General features: G+C 37.9%; 1 protein-coding gene across 3 annotated transcripts in view; it reads right to left on the bottom strand.

The window, feature by feature from the left end:
• The window catches only part of SBF2 (SET binding factor 2), a 468,206-nt gene that overhangs the window by 346,104 nt on the left and 102,649 nt on the right, over positions 1–19,453 (bottom strand). For all 3 annotated transcript variants that reach the window (XM_004751963.3, XM_004751964.3, XM_045065843.1), the window contains exon 2: positions 16,061–16,146. In XM_004751963.3, coding sequence (XP_004752020.2) covers positions 16,061–16,146 — 86 coding nt within the window. The remainder of the gene's footprint in view (positions 1–16,060; positions 16,147–19,453) is intronic.

Here is a 19,453-nt window from a genome sequence, read left to right as displayed (position 1 = left end):
TAACCTATTTGTATATGATGCAATATTTTCTAAAATATTTGTGTTTCATACAAGTACAGGGGAAAGGGTAGAGGGATGAAGAGTCAAATTTATTTATTCCTCTCCCTCTGCTCCCCCCATAACTTGCTCTTTGTCTCTCTTTCTCTCTAAAATAAATAAAATCTTTAAAAATAATAATAATTTGGTATATATAAACTACGTATATATATTTGGATATATAAACTACAGGGCATATAGTTATAATTTTGCTTGGTAATATCAGAAATATTCAATATTCTAAAAGCTATTTAACCCTGCTCATTTGCTTTCCTTAGACTATTTGGCAAGCAGCAATAGGCTGCCATGGTTATTTACACACGAAGGGGCCACCATTGTTTGTGTCACTTCTTTTTTTTTTAATTGCTTTATTATTTTTTAGTAGTGCTTATCACTTCTCACATATTTTAGAATTTACTTATTATCGGGGCGCCTGGGTGGCTCAGTGGGTTAAGCCGCTGCCTTCGGCTCAGGTCATGATCTCGGAGTCCTGGGATCGAGTCCCACATCGGGCTCTCTGCTCAGCAGGGAGCCTGCTTCCTCCTCTCTGCCTGCCTCTCTGCCTACTTGTGATCTCTCTCTGTCAAATAAATAAATAAAATCTTTAAAAAAAAAAAAAAAGAATTTACTTATTATGGTTAGTCCCAGTCTCTTTCCACTAGATACTTAAATTCTAAGAAGACAGGATTTTATCTGGTTCACTGCTGTATCTTCAACACTATGCCTGATTTATAGTAAGTGCTCAATAAACAACTGTTAAATAAACAAAATGGCATTAAATCATAGCTAAATTTCAAAATTGCCATAAATTTTAAAGCAAAATTCTGGACAAATGAGCAAACTACCAAAAAAGGAAATTGTGTTTTTGTAACTACTCACAAGCTTGTACTTTAATGATCTTCTCTTTAAAATCACGTTATAAGGGTGCCTGGGTGGCTCAGTGGGTTAAGCCGCTGCCTTCGGCTCAGGTCATGATCTCAGGGTCCTGGGATCGAGTCCTGCATCGGGCTCTCTGCTCAGCAGGGAGCCTGCTTCCTCCTCTCTCTCTCTCTGCCTGCCTCTATGCCTACTTGTGATCTCTCTCTGTCAAATAAATAAATAAAATCTTTAAAAAAAAAAAGATTCTTAAAATCACGTTATAAGAACTGATACATAAATTCAGTAAAGTCACAGGATACAAAATCAGTGTACAGAAATCTGTTGTATTTCTATACACCAGTAATGAAGCATCAGAAGGAAAAATAAAAAACCAATCCCATTTACAAAAAATAAACAATAAAAAAAAACTAGGAATAAACCTAACCAAAAAGGTTAAAGATTTATACTCTGAAAATGATAAAACACTTACAAAAGAAACTGAAGATGACACAAAGAAATAGGAAAACATTCCATGTTCATGGATTAAAAAAACAAATGTTAAAATGTCTATACTACCCAAAGCAATCTACACATTTAACACAATGCCTTTCAAAATACCAACAGCATTTTACACAGAGTTAGAACAACAGTCCTAAAATATGTATGGAACCACAAATACCCTGAATAACCAAAGCAATCTTGAAAAGCAGAAATACAGGTATCACAATTCTGCGCTTTGTAATTATATTACAAAGCTGTACTGATCAAGATGTATGGTACTGATACAAAAACAGACACATAAACCAGTGGAACAGAATAGAGAACCCAAAAATGAACCCACAACTCTATGGTCAACCAATCTTTGACAAAGCAGGAAAGACTATCCAAGGGAAAAAAGAAAGTCTCTTCAACAAATACTGTTGGGAAACTGAACAGCAAGATGCAAAAAACAGAAACTGAACTGCTTTCTTACACAAAAATAAATTCAAAATGGATGAAAAAACATAAATGTGAGAAAGTAAACCCTCAAAATCCTAGAGGAGAACACAGGCAGTAACCTCTATGAGACTGGCCAGAGCAACTTCTTATTAGATACCATTCCACGGCAAAGGAAACAAAAGAAAAAATAAACTACTGGGGCTTCATCACGATAAAAAGCTTCTGCACAATGAAGGACACAATCAACAAAATGAAAAGGCAACCTACAGAATGGGATAAGAAATTTCCAAATGACATACCTGATAAAATCTATTTAAACTTATAACACTCAACACCCAAAAAACAAATAATCTAGTTAAGAAATGAACAGAAAACATGAATAAACATTTTTCCAAAGAAGACATACAGATGGTCAACAGACATACATAGAGATGATCAACATCACTTGGCATCAGGGAAGTGTTTCTTCCTCTACTTCTCTGGCCTTTCAGAAAGTAAAACATTTAAAACAAGAATCCAGGTCTCTACTCCATCTTATTTATTAGCTCTCAGAAGTCTCAGGAAAAGCTGTTTCCGCCTGGAAGCCTGTGTACCTTGACCAATGTAAATCGCAATTAATTCACAAACTGAAGGCACATCTCTGGAAGGACCTATTTAGCAGAGGCTTCCATCAGGGTTAAAACAATAACCTTGTTGTTTAACCCTTAAACTGTCCCTGTTCCCCTTCCCCCAGGGGACTTAAAAACAAGTCCTGGAAACCAGCCCCAGGTAACAAAGCTCAAATACAAGGGTGGGTCAGGCCAGGTGAAGACATCTGATCAGTGGGGGGATGCATACTCTCTCCCTAGTTACCAAGGAGTATGGGCACCTTTTGGGCGCCAATTCTGACCAAGGTGATAGGCTGGTTCAAATGTCTACTAGGGTAAACTGTAATTCAATTGGTCACCTAGCATGACTGTGCAGCTTTCTCTGTGTGTTACAGTTTCATTGGCTACCTGTGCGTGGCCAGGCCCAACCTCATGGTCTTTGCCGTTAAAAGCTAGTCTGTGAGGGCGCCTGGGTGGCTCAGTGGGTTAAGCCGCTGCCTTCGGCTCAGGTCATGATCTCAGGGTCCTGGGATCGAGTCCCGCATCGGGCTCTCTGCTCAGCAGGGAGCCTGCTTCCTCCTCTCTCTCTCTGCCTGCCTCTCTGCCTACTTGTAATCTCTCTCTGTCAAATAAATAAATAAAAATCTTTAAAAAAAATAAAATAAAATAAAATTAAAAAAAAGCTAGTCTGTGAAACAGAGAAAGGTCGCCCTCTCTTTTAAGAGGCATGGCCCTGGGACGCCTGGGTGGCTAAGTGGGTTAAGCCGCTGCCTTCGGCTCAGGTCATGATCTCGGGGTCCTGGGATCGAGTCCCGCACTGGGCTCTCTGCTCAGCGGGGAGCCTGCTTCCTCCTCTTTCTCGGCCTGCTTCTCTGCCTACTTGTGATCTCTCTCTGTCAAATAAATAAATAAAATCTTAAAAAAAAAAAAAAAAAAAAAGAGGCATGGCCCTGGCCAGTCAGTTTGATTCTTGATGCCTGGTGCGAAATAAAGATTTGCTTGACCTTCGCTTTCTATCAGTCTCGCTCCTTTAATTACGGACCCATTTTGGGAGGGACCTAACAAGCTCATATAAGTTTTATATTAGTTTATTTCTCTCCAAAGTACATTCTACTAGATTTGAGAAAAATACTTAAGATCCTACTATATTCTCTTTTTTTTTTAAGATTTTATTTATTTATTTGACAGAGAGAGAGAGAGAGATCACAAGTAGGCAGAGGGGCTGGCAGAGGAAGCAGGCTCCCCACTGAGCAGAGAGCCCAAAGCGGGGCTCAATCCCAGGACCCTGAGTTCATGACCTGAGCCAAAGACAGAGACTTGACCCACTGAGCCACCCAGGTGCCCCAAGATCTTACTATACTCTTAATGAAATCTTTCTGTCAGTTATGAAACCAATAGTGCAATCTAACTTCATTAGAATACCACAGTTGTCATAATCAAAGTTATTCCCAAATTCACATGTATGATAGGCATTTTTTATAAAAACAGTTTCTTTTTGGAGGAAATAAAAAATACCAACTCCTTAGTTACCACAGATTTGTATCATTAGACTTTCCTGATTTTAATGTTGAAACATTTTTCAAGTCTTTCTAATATCACTTAAGCCTAATTAGAATAAGGCCTATCCTGTTAACTTAATCATTTTTTAAAGTAGCAGGGAAAAAAACAACTTTTTAAAAAGAATGAGTTTGTCCCCACTAACACAAAGAATATTTTAATTTCTAAAAGGCCTTAGTAAAGACTCAAAGGACCAGGGTTTTATCATCTCAGCCAACAGTTAGGAGCTTTACGATCTTGGACAACTTATTAAATCTCTAGATTTCAGTATCTTGTTTTTAGTATGAAGGCAGATTAATTTCAGCACTTAAAAAATTTTAACTTACCTAAAACTGTCAGTTTTCTCTTTAGTTTTTCAAATCTTGAATTTATATAAATTTTCCCAACTTCTACATATATTTCAGATTCTGGAGAATTCCTTTTTTTTTTTTTTTTTTAAGATTTTATTTATTTATTTGACAGAGAGAGACACAGAGAGAGAGGGAACACAAGCAGGGGAGGGGAGTAGCAGAGTGAGACGCAAACTTCCCAACCAGCAGGAAGCCCGTTGCGGGGCTTGATCCCAGCACCCTGAGATCATGACCTGAGTCAAAGGCAGATGCTTAACAACTGAGCCTCCCTGGCACCCCAAGATTCCAGACAATTCTTGGCTGAACTTGAATTATCTTTAAGTTAGCCAGAATTCGCTGTTTAAATAAATAAACCTTAAGGACTTATTATCTTTATTATTAATTTATGAAATACTGATACCTATTTTTATCTTTTATTATATTTAAGGAGACATCAGAAATTATTCTTACCATCCCCCTGCATGGACACAACTCAGAACAATTCAATAGTACACTATTGCTACCTAAGTACAAACTACATAGAAATTATTTCCAGTAAAGATACATGTATATCATTTCAAGGGATTTCTTTCTTTTTTTTTTTTTTTTTAAGATTTTATTTATTTATTTGACAGAGGGAGAGAGAGTACAAGCACTGAGAGCAGCAAGGGGAGAAGTGGGCTACATGCTCAGTGGGAGTTGATCCGAAGGCTTTTATGCCAGGACCTCAGAATCATCATCTGAGTCAAAGGCAGACGTTTAACCAACTGAGCCACCAAGCAGCTCTCAATGCATTTCTGAAAAATAAAGGAAGTCTAGTGATGATAAAATTTGCTCTAAATTAGTAGAGACAACCACATCACTGACAGATTCATAATTGACAAATATATAACTGATTAATAAAATTTTAGTTCTCAATGATCAAAAAAACTCTTCCTTGATAAATCCACATATATGTGTTTTGTCACCTTAGTAACTCTTTCTCCCTAAAATTTTGTATATTGGTGATATTAGTGACTTTTTATAGACACATAAGTACCACTAGAGGCCACCAAATACCTCACTTTTTAAAACTGGCTCATTTATAACATAAGGAGATGACCGTGCACAGTAATATCTATAACTTGCAAAGTTCCACATGAATACTCAAAGATAATACCAACTCAAGCAAAAATATCTGAACATATTCCATATAATAAATAAGATGTCTAAATTACAGAAGAACTTGATTACACCAAAAGCTAAGGGTTGGGGAGATAGATAATATGAAAACATCATTCCTTGTACACCTTTGAAAATAGATTATATGACCTAGGAAATGGATGCTCTCTCTAAATAGCTGTTGTCATTTATAATTAAATTATTTATCTATACAGAGATATATAGATACTGATATAGACAGATAAATAAAATCCAAATTTCACTATTTTTTCTTCCATACCACAAAGTATGGAAGTCTTTCACATATAAGAATGTTTTCGTATCTAAAGTTGGCTACCATCTACAGCAATTAAAATTAAGAAATTCTATTGTCAAAGTCACCCCACATATTTGAATCCAAAATTCTGACTTGAAGAATAAAATCTGGCTCAGAATCATAGAGAACACCTGAAAAAACTTTGCCCTGAGTTTCTAGGTAATCTGTTACATGTCCCCTCATTTCTTCCAATGTCTTCCTCCTCACTAAAAGAAAAGAGAAAAAAAAGAACAGAAGGCTCAAGTAGCATCTAAATTCTGTAGATCCATGTGAAATCTATGAGACAAAATGGGAATTCTTGCTATCTGAATATCCACCTTTTTTGCATAATGATATATTCCACTTCAAAGGTTTCCAGGTACTCCAGAAAAACTTTATTTAGTCATGCTTTCGGTGTTCTATCTAAAGTCTTTCCTTAAGTAAACACTGCAAAGACATTCTCTTAAGTTCTCTTTTAAAACCTTTTAGTTCCAGCTTTTACAGTTAGTCCATAATCTATTTCAGGTTAATTTTTCTGTGTAGTGTGAGGTATGACTAAAATTCAAGTACAGAAGACTGACAGAATACTGATACTACCACTTCCAGAGAAAATAAAATGGGCACACACACACACACGAAGAAAACTGACATAGTAATCAAAATAGTATAGTACTAGCAAGAAAAAACACAAGGATTGACACATAGATCAATGGGACAGAATAGAGAGCTCAGAAATAAACTCATGCTTACAAGGTCAATTAATCTATAACAAAGGAGGCAAAAATACCCACTCTCTTCAACAAATGGAGCTGGAAAACTAGACAGCCACATGCACAAGAATGAAACTGGACCACTTTCTTACACCATGTACAAAAATAAATTGAAAATGAATTAGAGGGTGCCTGGGTGGCTCAGTGGGTTGGGCCGCTGCCTTTGGCTTGGGTCATGATCTGAGTCCTGGGATCGAGTCCCGCATCGGGCTCTCTGCTCAGCGGAGAGCCTGCTTCCCTCTCTCTCTTTCTCTGGCTGCCTCTCCGTCTACTTGTGATTTCTCTCTGTCAAATTAATAAATAAAATCTTAAAAAAAAAAAAAGAAAATGAATTAGATTTGTAGGTAGGATCTGAAACCATAAAAACTCCTATAAGATAACACAGGCCATAAGCTGTGGGACACTGTCTTAGCAATATTTTGGAGGGACCAGTCTCCTCAGGGAAGGGCAACAAAAGTTGAAACAAATGGGATTACATCAAACTAAAAAGAGGATATTATGCTAAGCAAAATAAGTCAATCAGAGAAAGACAATTATCATATGATATCTCTGATATGAGGAATTTGAGAGGCAGAGTGGGGGGCTGTGGGGGTAGAGAAGGAAAAATGAAACAATGGGACCAGGGAGGAAGACAAACCATAAGCGACTCTTAATCTCAGGAAACAAACTGAGGGTTGCTGGTGGCGAGGAGGGATGGGATGGCTGGGTGATGGACACTGGGGAAGGTATGTGCTGTGGTGAGTGCTGGGAATTGTGTAAGACTGATGATGCACAGACCTGTATCCCTGAAGCAAGTAATACATTACATGTTAATAAAAAATAATAAAAAAGCTTTTACACATAAAAGAAACCATCAACGAAACTCAGAGGCAACCTAATGAATAGAAGATATTTGCAAATCATACATCTGATAAGAAATTAATATTCAAAATACATAAAAAGTTATACAACTTAATACCAAAAACAACCAACCTGATGTTTAAAATGGCAGAGCACTTGAACATTCTTTTTCAAAGAAGACGTACAGATTTCCAACAGGCATATGAAAAGATGGTCAACATCACTGATCATGAGGGAAATGCAAAACCACAGGGTAATATTACCTCACACCTGTCAAATTAGCTACTCTGTAAAAAATAAGTGTTGGAGAGCCTGTACAGAAATGGGAACCCTTGGTCACTATTGGTGGGAATGCAAAGTGGTGCAGCCACTGTCGAAAACAGTATGGAGGTTCCTCAAAATATTAAAACTAGAACTACCAACGATCCAGTAATTCCACTTTCAGGTTTTATCCAAAGAAAAAACACCAACTCAAGGGATGCCTGGATGGCTTAGCCAATTAAGCATCTGCCTTTAGCTCAGGTCATGATCCCAGGGTCCTGGGATTGTCCCACATCCGGCTCCCTGCTCAGCAGGAAGCCTTCTTCTCCCTCTGCCTGCCACTCCACTGCTTGTGTTCTCTCTGACAAATAAATAAATAAAATCTTTTTTTTTTAATTTTTATTTATTTGACAGACAGAAATCACAAGTAGGCAGAGAGGCAAACGCGGGGGGGGGGGGGGAGCAGGCTCCCCGCTGAGCAGAGAGTCCAATGCAGGGCTCAATTCTAGGACCCTGGGATCACAACCTGAGCCAAAGGCAAAGGCTTTAACCCACTGAGCCACCCAGGCACCCCATAAATAAATAAAATCTTAAAAAAAAAAAATTCAATGAGTTATATGTACCCTTGTGTTCACTGCAGCATTATTTACCATAGCCAAAATATGGAAGCAACCTAAGTATCCATCAATGGATAAATAAAGAAAATGTACCACAAATATGTATGTATATATATGAAACAAACCCTCTGAAATTTGTTCATCAAATTAGCATGATGAAGACTGTCTTGTACATTGTCTGACACCAAATGCATGGGGTTTTTTTTTTCCAATAACAACTAAGTGTCCAACAATTCAAGAATTCTGACACTATCTCCCAGTGTTAGCATAGACTCTGCAGGTCAAGGGCTCAGGACTCAGGTTCCACAAGAATGCCCTCACTTTAGATAATAGCTGCAAACTGGGTCCCTAAGCTTATCCACTTCTGCATGCAGAATACAAATCCAAAATACCACCTCTGCCTCAAGTTCAATAATCTGTTAGAAAAAGAGAATTCAATAAAATAGTATTTGTATTTATCAATCTATTATAAAGAATACAACTGGGGAACAACCAAATAGAAGTACTAGGCAAAGTATGGAGAAGGGGGACCTTCAGAGCCTCCATACCTTCTTGAAAGACACTACCTTCCCACCATATCACCAATACAGAAGATCTCTGAACCCTTTCATTTAGGTGTTTTTATGGTAAATTTTAGTAGATAGTCAAGACTGATTAAATCATTGGCTGCTGGTGGTCTCCAGCTTCTCATCCTTCCCTAGGGAGGGCTGAAATTTCCAAACTTCTATTCACAGGGTTGGTTCCTGAAGCAATCTAGGGTCCACTAAACCAATCATTAGCATAGAAAAGACAGAATAGTAAATTCCAAGAGTTTCAGGAGCTCAGAGCCAGGAACTGACACAAAGACTAAATATTAGCGATGTCACAAAATAAAACTTGAGTCAAGGAGAATTACGATAAGGAAAAAGACATTCAAATTCAGCAAGAACACTGTGGTAGAGAAAAGCTAGCTGTTCACTAAATGTTTCACTTTTCTCCTAGGCACATATCTAGGCTTTATTTGCCGATTAAACTCCCATTATAGTTAAGAGGGTGGGGGGCTACATTACTGACTTCTGATAAATCGAAGGAAGTGACGCACACACCCTCCCAGGCCTATCCCATGAAAGTCAACCCTATCCTCCATGCTTTCTCTTACCACTCTGTCAGTGGCAATACCCAAGATGACCTTGAGAATAACACTCTGAAGATGGTAAACCCCATACCCATCTATCCCATGCCACTAATTAGACTTCATGAGTGTAAGAAGTGGCTAGCCACACTTCTTATCATGCTAGCCACAAAAATATCAAGGTTTATCTATCATAACAGCTATTATTACCTTCATGAAATAAGAAAATATTAAAAACTTCAACTTTGTAATTTCAGAATGGGAAAGACATAAACTACACTTCAGAATAAACCCTTGAGATGTGAGTAAGATGGGTGATGAGCTGACAGTGGATGGCAAGAAATCATAATACTACAGCATATTAAAATATTAACAATCACCTGATAATAGCCCTTAGAAGAAGTAATATTATCAGAAAGGGTAAATGAACTTTCAAAGTTTTAATTCTTGATGCCATATTCTTTCCACTGTACCACACTTGTCTCTCAGAGAGAGCAAATCAAGGAGAATCTTTTGAAACATATTATAACAGAGAAATAGGATAATAGCTAAAAGAGATAAAGTCAAGAAAAGATTTTTTTAGCTAGTCTTAACAATATACTTGGGATCAATGGAAAGAGAAGACTCAAAAAAGGAACTGGAAGTTAAGACGAGTAGAAGAATCCATAGCAGTGCCACAACAATTATAGGACAGAAGAGCAGCAGCACTCCCTGAAGTAATGAGGGCCAGGCTGTTTGCAAACAATGGGAATTTGTAGTAGGTTAGGCCTATGTAGATCTACATCTTCCGCAGGAAATTCTCTAGGGCTGTGAACCTTGCCCTACGGTGGCTCTGAAAGCAGTACTGAAGTAGCAGACCACAGAGACTGGGTAGCTGAAAGGTTCTACGGCATAATGGAGATTATCAATGCATCAATAAAATAAAGAGAATTATAAGTAACTGAAAGTCTAGTATAAGATAATAAGCCTCTTCAATGAGCATAGAGGAATGTGAGAATAACATTAAGACTGAGTATCCTCCACTTCAGAGATGCTGAGAGAGATGCATGCTCTAAACTACATCAGGTTCCAACCTGCCTCGTGGTTTTACTACTTCAAAGGCACAACTGTCTAGGAGTAGAAAACAAAAATGTGAGTTCAAACCACCACTTACCAGCTTAACCTCCATTTATATCTACTTGCTTTGTCATGAACAGAACTTTAAAAGTTCTTTTTGTAGTCCCTAGCATGTTTTAAAAGCCATGCAAAACTGAAAGCCCTTCCACAAAATCTTCATATCATCTTTTAAAATGATCATCAGCAGCACCTGGGTGGCTCAGTCAGTTAGGCTTGGTTTTGGCTCAGGTCCTGATCTCGTGCATCTGAGGAACAAGCCCCCGATGGGCTCCTTGCTCAGTGGAAATCTGCTTTAAGATTCTCCCCCTCTGCCCTTCCCCCAACTCACAGCACATATGCTCTCTAAGATACATAAATCTTAAAAAAGAAAGAAAGAAAGAAAGACAGAGAAAGAAAGAAACCAGAAAGAAAGAAACTGAGGGCTCCTGGGTAGCTCAGTCTGTTAAGTGTCTGCCTTCAGCTCAGGTCATGATCCCAGAGTCACAGGATTGAGTCCCACATGGGGCTCCCCACTCAGCATGGTATCTGCTTCTCCCTCTGACCCTCCCCGCTCTCATGCTCTTTTTCACTATCTAATAAATAAATAAAATCTTTTTTTTATTTAAATAAAATAAAATAAAAACTGAATTCTTCACCAAGTACCCTATGTCAGCACAAAGGCTTTGGACACTACCTATAATATCTTTTGTAAGTATCTTTTATGATTATATATTTTTTATTTTTAGCTGTCTTCATGTATTTCTCAAATCTCTCTGGCTGGCAAATTATCCTGCCTTCTTTATTCTAAATAATTGTTCATACAGGTGGCTTTTTATACTCACATGCAGAAACCCACATTTTTACCTATTGCCATATATTTCATCTTCTTAACTAACAGCCTATAGTTACAGCCTTTTAAAATCTTTGTGAATCTTGATCCTATCATCCAATATGCTCACTACCTTTCTCATTCTCCTTTCATATATACTCCTCTACAAAAAAAGGGCGAATATTCTCTTCGTTCTTTTCTACACTCAGTTCCCTGAGCACCCAGGACTTATATCTTGGTCAAAAGGACAGCTGCTATCCCATTTGTTATGCTTGATGCATTCTAAATGGCTTAAAGAATTAGAGCATTACATGGTACTTATACCAACTTCTCTGCACAAATAATATCCCATACTAAGACTACTTCTATGTTAAAACTGCAGAATGTTGCATACACTATTTTTTTCCTCTTTTTTCCAACCTATACTCACAGTTACAGAAAACTGGATTCATACTGATGGTGGTCAAATCCCTAGTCTATAAATAACTCAACTACTTTTTTACAAACATGAAACTTAAAATTCTATCTAAACACTTATTACTCTTTTACTCAAGCCACATTTTTTTTATCATACTACTTTAGTCTTCTAAAAAAATCAGATAGTTCTGCAAATGCCTCAGTGCAGGCATTCCAGTGAAGAATATGGAATAAAATTTTCTGAATAATAAGGATTCACTTCTGAGACTGGGCATCTTTAAAAAGAGCTAGTGCCAGAACAATACTATTTTGCTTATGTCCAAACCCTAGCCAATAAAAATACTTCATCCCATAATCAGAAATAGATTGTTAGCCATAGAATTCCTCTGCAAAACAATTCTTACTTTTTCTTTGAAATATTGTTACTAAAATTAACTGTAACTTTATTTATATGACTGTCTGTGGTTTTCATGTGTGCGTAAAAAAGCACGAGAAAAAGATAAAAATATCCCAGAATTGGAAAAGTAGTCATTATGTTTGGTTTAGCTTATTTTCATATTTTTATTTTTAAAATCCATCCAAATTAAGTTCAGCATTTCTCAATAGATGAAAGGGAAAAAAGGGCAATTTTTTACAAAAGATTTTATTTGTTTGAGAGAGAGAGAGACAAGAGGTGGGAAGGGGGAAGGGAAAGAGAAAGAGAGAAAGAGAGAGAGAGAGAGCAGGAGCCAGGGGAGGGGCAGAGAAGCAGACTCCCCACCGAGCAGGGAGCTGACCTGGGACTCAGGACTCTGGGATCATGACCTCAGCCGAAGGCAGACACTTAACTGACTCAGCCATCCAGGTGCCCAAAAAGCAAATTCTTTACATAAAAACAGAAGGAACAAATTCAGCATCCTCTAAATTAAATTTGGGTTTTTACTTATTAGTGAATGGATACCTAAAGTCCTTTCCCACAAGTCATAAAGTTTAATCTTCAGGCTAAACACAATAACTTGTGTCAGAACTTACATACAAAAAAAAAAAAAAAAAAGAACTTACATACAACAAATATATGCTGATTGAGGAGAGATGACAATAGAAAATAATTTCAGTATTATACTCTGAATCCATATTTGTCCTCAGGCAAAATAAACATGTGAAGTTGGTTTCTATACAACACAGCATTCTCTTAACATTTCTGAACCTCAGGTCTTCAACATTATAGAACCCTGTTTTCAGATCCTGCCCTTAGGCTAAAATATAAATATAGTTTAAAGTGTCACTCTCAAAATATTCTGAGACTGTGGCTGAGACTAAAAGTCACTACTTCATGCGGTAGTGGGTTTAAAACCTAGCTCTGATACATCTTAGCTGTTAGAGCTTAGTGAATTTGTTTTAGCTTCCTAATCCTCAGTTTACCTATTGTAAATTAGATAGACTACCACTATTCAACCAATTTATGTGAGTTCATCATAATCTATCAATCCTATGCAACTGTTAGATATTAATATTAACATTATATGCTAAAAGTTGTGACACTACTTTGGAAGGGCTAAAATCCCCCCCCCAAACCGCCGTAAACCACTGGCATAGGGTCACAATCACCCTGGAATCAACGAACCATTTCGCAGGGGGTGCCTGGGTGGCTTAGTCAGTTATGTGTCTGCCTTCAGCTCAGGTCATGATCCCAGAAATCTCGGATCAAGCCCCGCAAAGGGCTCCCTACTCAGTGAGGAGCCTGCTTCTCCCTACCCCTCTGCCTGCTGCTCCCCCTGCTTGTGCTCTCTCTCCCTCTCTCTGTGAAAATTAAATAAATAAATAAATAAATAAACAAACAAACAAACACTTACGGACTGAGCCAGATCACCTCCAACTAGACTAAAATTTTATCAGGCTTATATCTGGTCTAGATACGACAGGGGTTACTTTAAGTTACACAGTATCTCGCAGTTATTCAAATTATTATTCAAGTGCAGAACAGTTACATGCCCCTAACGCATCAAGCATAGCACAAACAATAAATAATAAAAAGACAACAAAAATTTAAGTTAATGAGTCTATTATGTTTTTAAAATGGGCTTTAATACATGTTAGATCAACAGATTTATTTTGTATTTTACAAAGCACAACAGATATTAAGAGTATCAAAATTGCTATTCAATGATGAAAAACTTAAAAAGAAAAACAATTTCCAACGTAATCCAGCAGATCAAATACTTTTTAAATATTAACCCAACACCAAAAAAAAAAAAAAAAAAAAAAAAAAACCACAAAACAAAACCCAACTTGAAATGCTTTGCTAAGAATCAGTCAAGAAGTCATCTAGGAAAATCTTAGATGAGGAAAAGTTCTGTCAACCTCTTAGCTCCTCCACTTCACCAGTCAGTGGCACATGACTCTACTTGTTACTGGAGATACACTGAGAGCACCTGAACATGGGCGTGTCTGTCACACAAGGGAAAAATACCATTTACTAGGTAGTGAAATCAGTATGTGTCTCTCCCTCCGTATAGGAAAAACACCAGACACATCAGGGTATCCATTTCAAAACACAAGAATAACCCCTTCCCAGTCACAGCTAAATAGCCCCAATAATGTCTGTTGTTCTTGAAACGTACAACAGTGGTTTACTGTTCACACTGTCAAAATGATGTAGTTTACATTCCTCCACACTCTGTGAGAACTCACGAAAAACTTTTCAATGGTCCCCAGCACCAAAATGTTTCCCTTTCAGTCATCACTAGAAAGGATGCTGAAGCAGGGCTTAAAAGCTTTATTAGCGCAAATACCTGCTTATTCATAAGACCAATTACAAGTATATGTATGCATGTGGGGGAGAAGAGAAATGACTACAGTAAGGAGATCTCCAGAAAGTTACTTTTCCTGAGATCCTCACATTCTTTCCCCAATTTTTTAAAAAAGATTTTATTTATTTATTTGAGAGAGAGAGAGCATGAGAGGAGAGAGGTCAGCGGGAGAAGTAGACTCCCTGCCAAACAGGAAGCCCGATGTGGGACTCCAGGATCATGACCTGAGCCAAAGACAGTCGCTTAACCAACTGAGCCACACAGGTGCTCTCTTTCCCCATTTTTAATACCAAACTTCAAGATTTGCCCTCTCTGTGTTTCTACAGAACACAGAGCTCTCTTTATACAGTTGGGTTATAACAAATTAAGCATTCGACAATGTATCTTTTATCCTCTATAAGCAGAAATGTACAGTCATTAGCTAGAATGAGAAAATTCCCAGTTTTCAACATCAGTTTTATTCCTACTGGGTATTTCAGACCCATGATAACAAGAGAATGAACAATTCTGCTGCAGGGGCTGGGGAGAAAGGGGAGATGCTGCAACATGTCGAGCAAGCAACAATGATAGCAATCATCATCATCATCATCAACAAGCTACCTCATTTGCTGAGTACTTACTTAATGGAAACTGTTGTTCTCAGCATTCTGTATATTTTTTCCCATTTTATCTTTATAAGACCCTATGAGATTGGTACTGTCGTTATCCTCATTTGATTTTTATTTTTTTTATTTTTTTTTTAAGATTTTATTTATTTATTTGACAGAGAGACATCACAAGTAGGCAGAGAGGCAGGCAGAGAGAGAGAGAGGAGGAAGCAGGCTCCCTGCTGAGCAGAGAGCCCGATGTGGGACTCGATCCCAGGACCCTGAGATCATGACCTGAGCCGAAGGCAGCGGCTCAACCCACTGAGCCACCCAGGCGCCCTATCCTCATTTTATAGATGAGGACACTGCTGCTCAAAGAAGTTAAGTAACTCGACTAAAGTCATACCATACAGCTGGGATTTCCACCCAGACAGTCACCTCCAGAGCCTACACTGTTCACTATCAAATCATACCAAATGTTCTCTCAACAAGAACTGCTTTAGAGAAAAGTTCTCGTGTGTGTGTGTGTGTGTGTGTGTGTATACACTCACACGATATAAATACATACAGACACACACATATACACATATCCACACTCCACTATGTTTGAGAACAAAACTTTATAGTCATTGCAAAATACCTTTGTTAAGTATTTGTTAGTGACACACTACCAATGAAGCCACTAGGCTAAGATTTTAACTAACAAGTCAGGAATTTTTCAGCTTCCATTTACATAAAGATCATCAATTTCTTCTTTAATATTATAAAGAAGTTCAAAAGAGAAAAGAATAGCAAAAGAGGCATTCCAGAATCAATAAATTCAAAGGATACTGTACTTGAGGACAATAGGATTATTTCTAGTAACATGTTACAGTTAAATCACCAGATTATTTAACAGTAACTATAAAATAAATAGAACCATAAATGTAGCATAAAAAGAAAAGTATCACTATAAAAGCACAATGAAGCAACACCAACTTACCAATTCAATTCCCTGTGGAAAAGGTGTATCATCCCAGTCCTTCTGCGGAAATCTCTGGATTATTTTCCCCAGACCTGCTCCTGATCCTATTAAAATCAAAGTGAATTAGTTACACAGCACAAAAAAGTCTTAATACTTGTTATATTAACACTTATTTATAAATGTGTATTTGTTGAAGAAATCAATATATTAATTAAATATTCTCAAGTTTTAAGAGGCTTAATAAAAGTATTTACCTTCTAAACATAATACTGAAATACCAAGCAATCCCTACCCTATAGACCCCAAAAGAGTGACACATATGAAAAGCTAAGAAAAATAAACAGAGGCATTAATATCTAGAACCTCTACCATACCATGAGAGAATTACTCCTATTCCTAAATAAGGAAAGCCATCTTCTCAGTCTATCTAGTTGAAACCTAAAGAAAACTCTTCTAGGGAGACAAGGTAATCTTAAAGTGACGAATGAAACTGGACTATTAGGACTATGCTTCAGTTATAGGGTACATGGGCACTATTACAGGTAAAGTAAGGATTTTTTTTTAAAGATTATTTATTTATTTATTTGTTTGTTTGTTTGTTTGTTTATTTGACAGAGAGAGATTACAAGTAGGCAGAGAGGCAGGCAGAGAGAGAGAGGAGGAAGCAGGCTCCCCGCTGAGCAGAGAGCCCGACACGGGACTCGATCCCAGGACCCCAAGATCATGACCTGAGCCGAAGGCAGCGGCTTAACCCACTGAGCCACCCAGGCGCCCTAAAGTAAGGATTTTTAGAGTGGTCTGAGAACCTGACAATTGTGTAAGCAGGGTTTCTCAACATCAGCAGTACTGGCATTTTGGGCCAGATGATCCTTTGTTGTGTGCTGGGGGTCAGGGTTGGGTTCGTCCTGTCTAGGATATTTAGTTTAGCAGCATCTTTAGCTTCAACCCACTATCACCACCAAGTCATTACAACCAAAAACATCTCCAGACATTGCTGTGTCCTGGGAAAAGGGGGCAAAACTGTCCCAGGTTGAAAGCCACCAGCCTATAGTGTCACTGTCTTAATTATCCTGTGATTCTAAAGAACAGATCAACTTATAATTGAACACTGGAGATATAATCTGTGGGTAAATTAGGGATGGAAAGTACATGTTAGATCTAAATTACATTTTGCTATCCCTTTTATTTATTTTTTTTTAAGATTTTATTTATTTATCAGAGAGAGAGAGGGGGAGAGGGCGAGCACAGGCAGACAGAACGGCAGGCAGAGGCAGAGGGAGAAGCAGACTCCCTGCCGAGCAAGGAGCCCGATGTGGGACTCGATCCCAGGACGCTAGGATCATGACCTGAGCCGAAGGCAGCTGCTTAACCAACTGCGCCACCCAGGTGTCCCTTGCTATCCCTTTTAAAGAGCGTCGGGTCCTTGCATATTTTACGTTTTGTCCCAGTTGACTTCATAGCAAAAGCACTACACTCTGGTTATTTGTACACCTACCTTAAGGGATCCTTTAACACCTGATTCAATTTGCTAATTTAAAAAATTACCTACTCCCTGTGAAATCAACTTCCCCCTTGGCCCTCATGTAGAGTTCAATCACTTTACGGACAAATTTTATCTTTAAGGGACAAATAAAAAAAAAGTTTAATTCATTTAACTGAACAACTCAGTACTGTGTTCTAAAAATGAGGTCACATATGAAAAGGCAAAATAAAAACATTCTCAATTAAATTAACAACTCTGCAGTATAGTAACTCCTTGTATATACATCATTATAGGGGAATAAAGGATCTCATTCAAGGTAAACCTAAATTAAAAATGGTTTATCACAGGGACGCCTGGGTGGCTCAGTTGGTTAAGCAGCTGCCTTCGGCTCAGGTCATGATCCCAGAGTCCTGGGATAGAGTCCCACATCGGGCTCCTTGCTCAGCAGGGAGCCTGCTTCTCCCTCTGCCTCTGCCTGCCATTCTGTCTGCCTGTGCTCGCTCTCTCCCCCTCTCTCTCTGATAAATAAATAAAAATCTTTAAAAAAAAAAAAATGGTTTATCACAGGGGTGCCTGGGTGGCTCAGTGGGTTAAGCCTCTGCCTTCGGCTCAGGTCGTGATCTCGGGGTCCTGGGATCGAGCCCCGCATCGGGCTCTCTGCTCAGCAGGGAGCCTGCTTCCCCCTCTCTCTGCCTGCCTCTCTGCCTACTGTGATCTCTCTGTGTCTAATAAGTAAATAAAATCTTAAAAAAAAAAATGGTTTATCACAGGCACTTACTTTTTCAAAATCTACCTCAAACATAACCACTTCTGACATGGCAAGCAGAGCTAAGTCAGTAAATTGCTAAGTACTGGGGATAAACAAATGAAAAAGACATGGCCCCTATCCTCAAAAAATTCATAATTATTAGGAGAAACAAATAAACTGATAATTTCAGCATATTATGGTAAGTACAAGGATAGAAGGGAATTTAACCCAGCATAGCAGAGAATACTATGGAAAACATTCTAGAAAAAATGACAATGAGCTTTTACTTTCTTTTAGTACCACCTTTGTATCCCCAAGCACAGAGCATCCTAAATACCTAGCATTTAATTCATAGAGTTAAATGTTAATTTTAATAAATTTGTTAATACTGACATAAATTGTTTTCAAATCATATCTCCCTGTCTTTTCAAACAGAGATAAATGCAAGTTACTTATGTTTAAAAAGGTATCCATATATTGCTTATTCAGTTCTAAGAGTGATATGTAATACATTTTAGGCTCAAGAAATACTTTATATTAATTTTTACACATTTATAAAAATTATAAATGTTAATTGTAGAAAATTTTTTAAATATATAAAAATATAAAGAAGGAATCACCCATAATTCCACAGCTAGAGAAAATCACTGTCATTATTTTAGACTATTATATCCCAAGTTTTTTTGTGAACACATGTATTTTTGTACACATGTTTTTTTTTTTAAGATTTTATTTATTTATCAACAAGTCAGGAAATGACAGGTGCTGGTGAGGATGCGGAGAAAGGGGAACCCTCCTACACTGTTGGTGGGAATGCAAGCTGTTGCAGCCACTCTGGAAAACAGCATGGAGGTTCCTCAAAATGTTGAAAATAGAACTGCCCTATGACCCAGCAATTGCACTACTGGGTATTTACCCTAAAGATACAAACGTAGTGATCCAAAGGGGCACGTGCACCCGAATGTTTATAGCAGCAATGTCCACAATAGCCAAACTATGGAAAGAACCTAGATGTCCATCCACAGATGAATGGATCAAGAAGATGTGGTATATATACACAATGGAATACTAGGCAGCCATCAAAAGAAATGAAATCTTGCCATTTGCAACAACATGGATGGAACTAGAGCGTATCATTCTTAGCGAAATAAGTCAAGCGGAGAAAGACAACTATCATATG

The sequence above is a fragment of the Mustela putorius genome, unplaced genomic scaffold (assembly GCF_011764305.1).
Source record: "Mustela putorius furo isolate JIRA1106 unplaced genomic scaffold, ASM1176430v1.1 tig00003859_pilon_pilon_pilon, whole genome shotgun sequence".
Lineage (NCBI taxonomy): Eukaryota > Metazoa > Chordata > Mammalia > Carnivora > Mustelidae > Mustela > Mustela putorius.
This window is presented reverse-complemented; position numbering and strand designations above follow the sequence as displayed.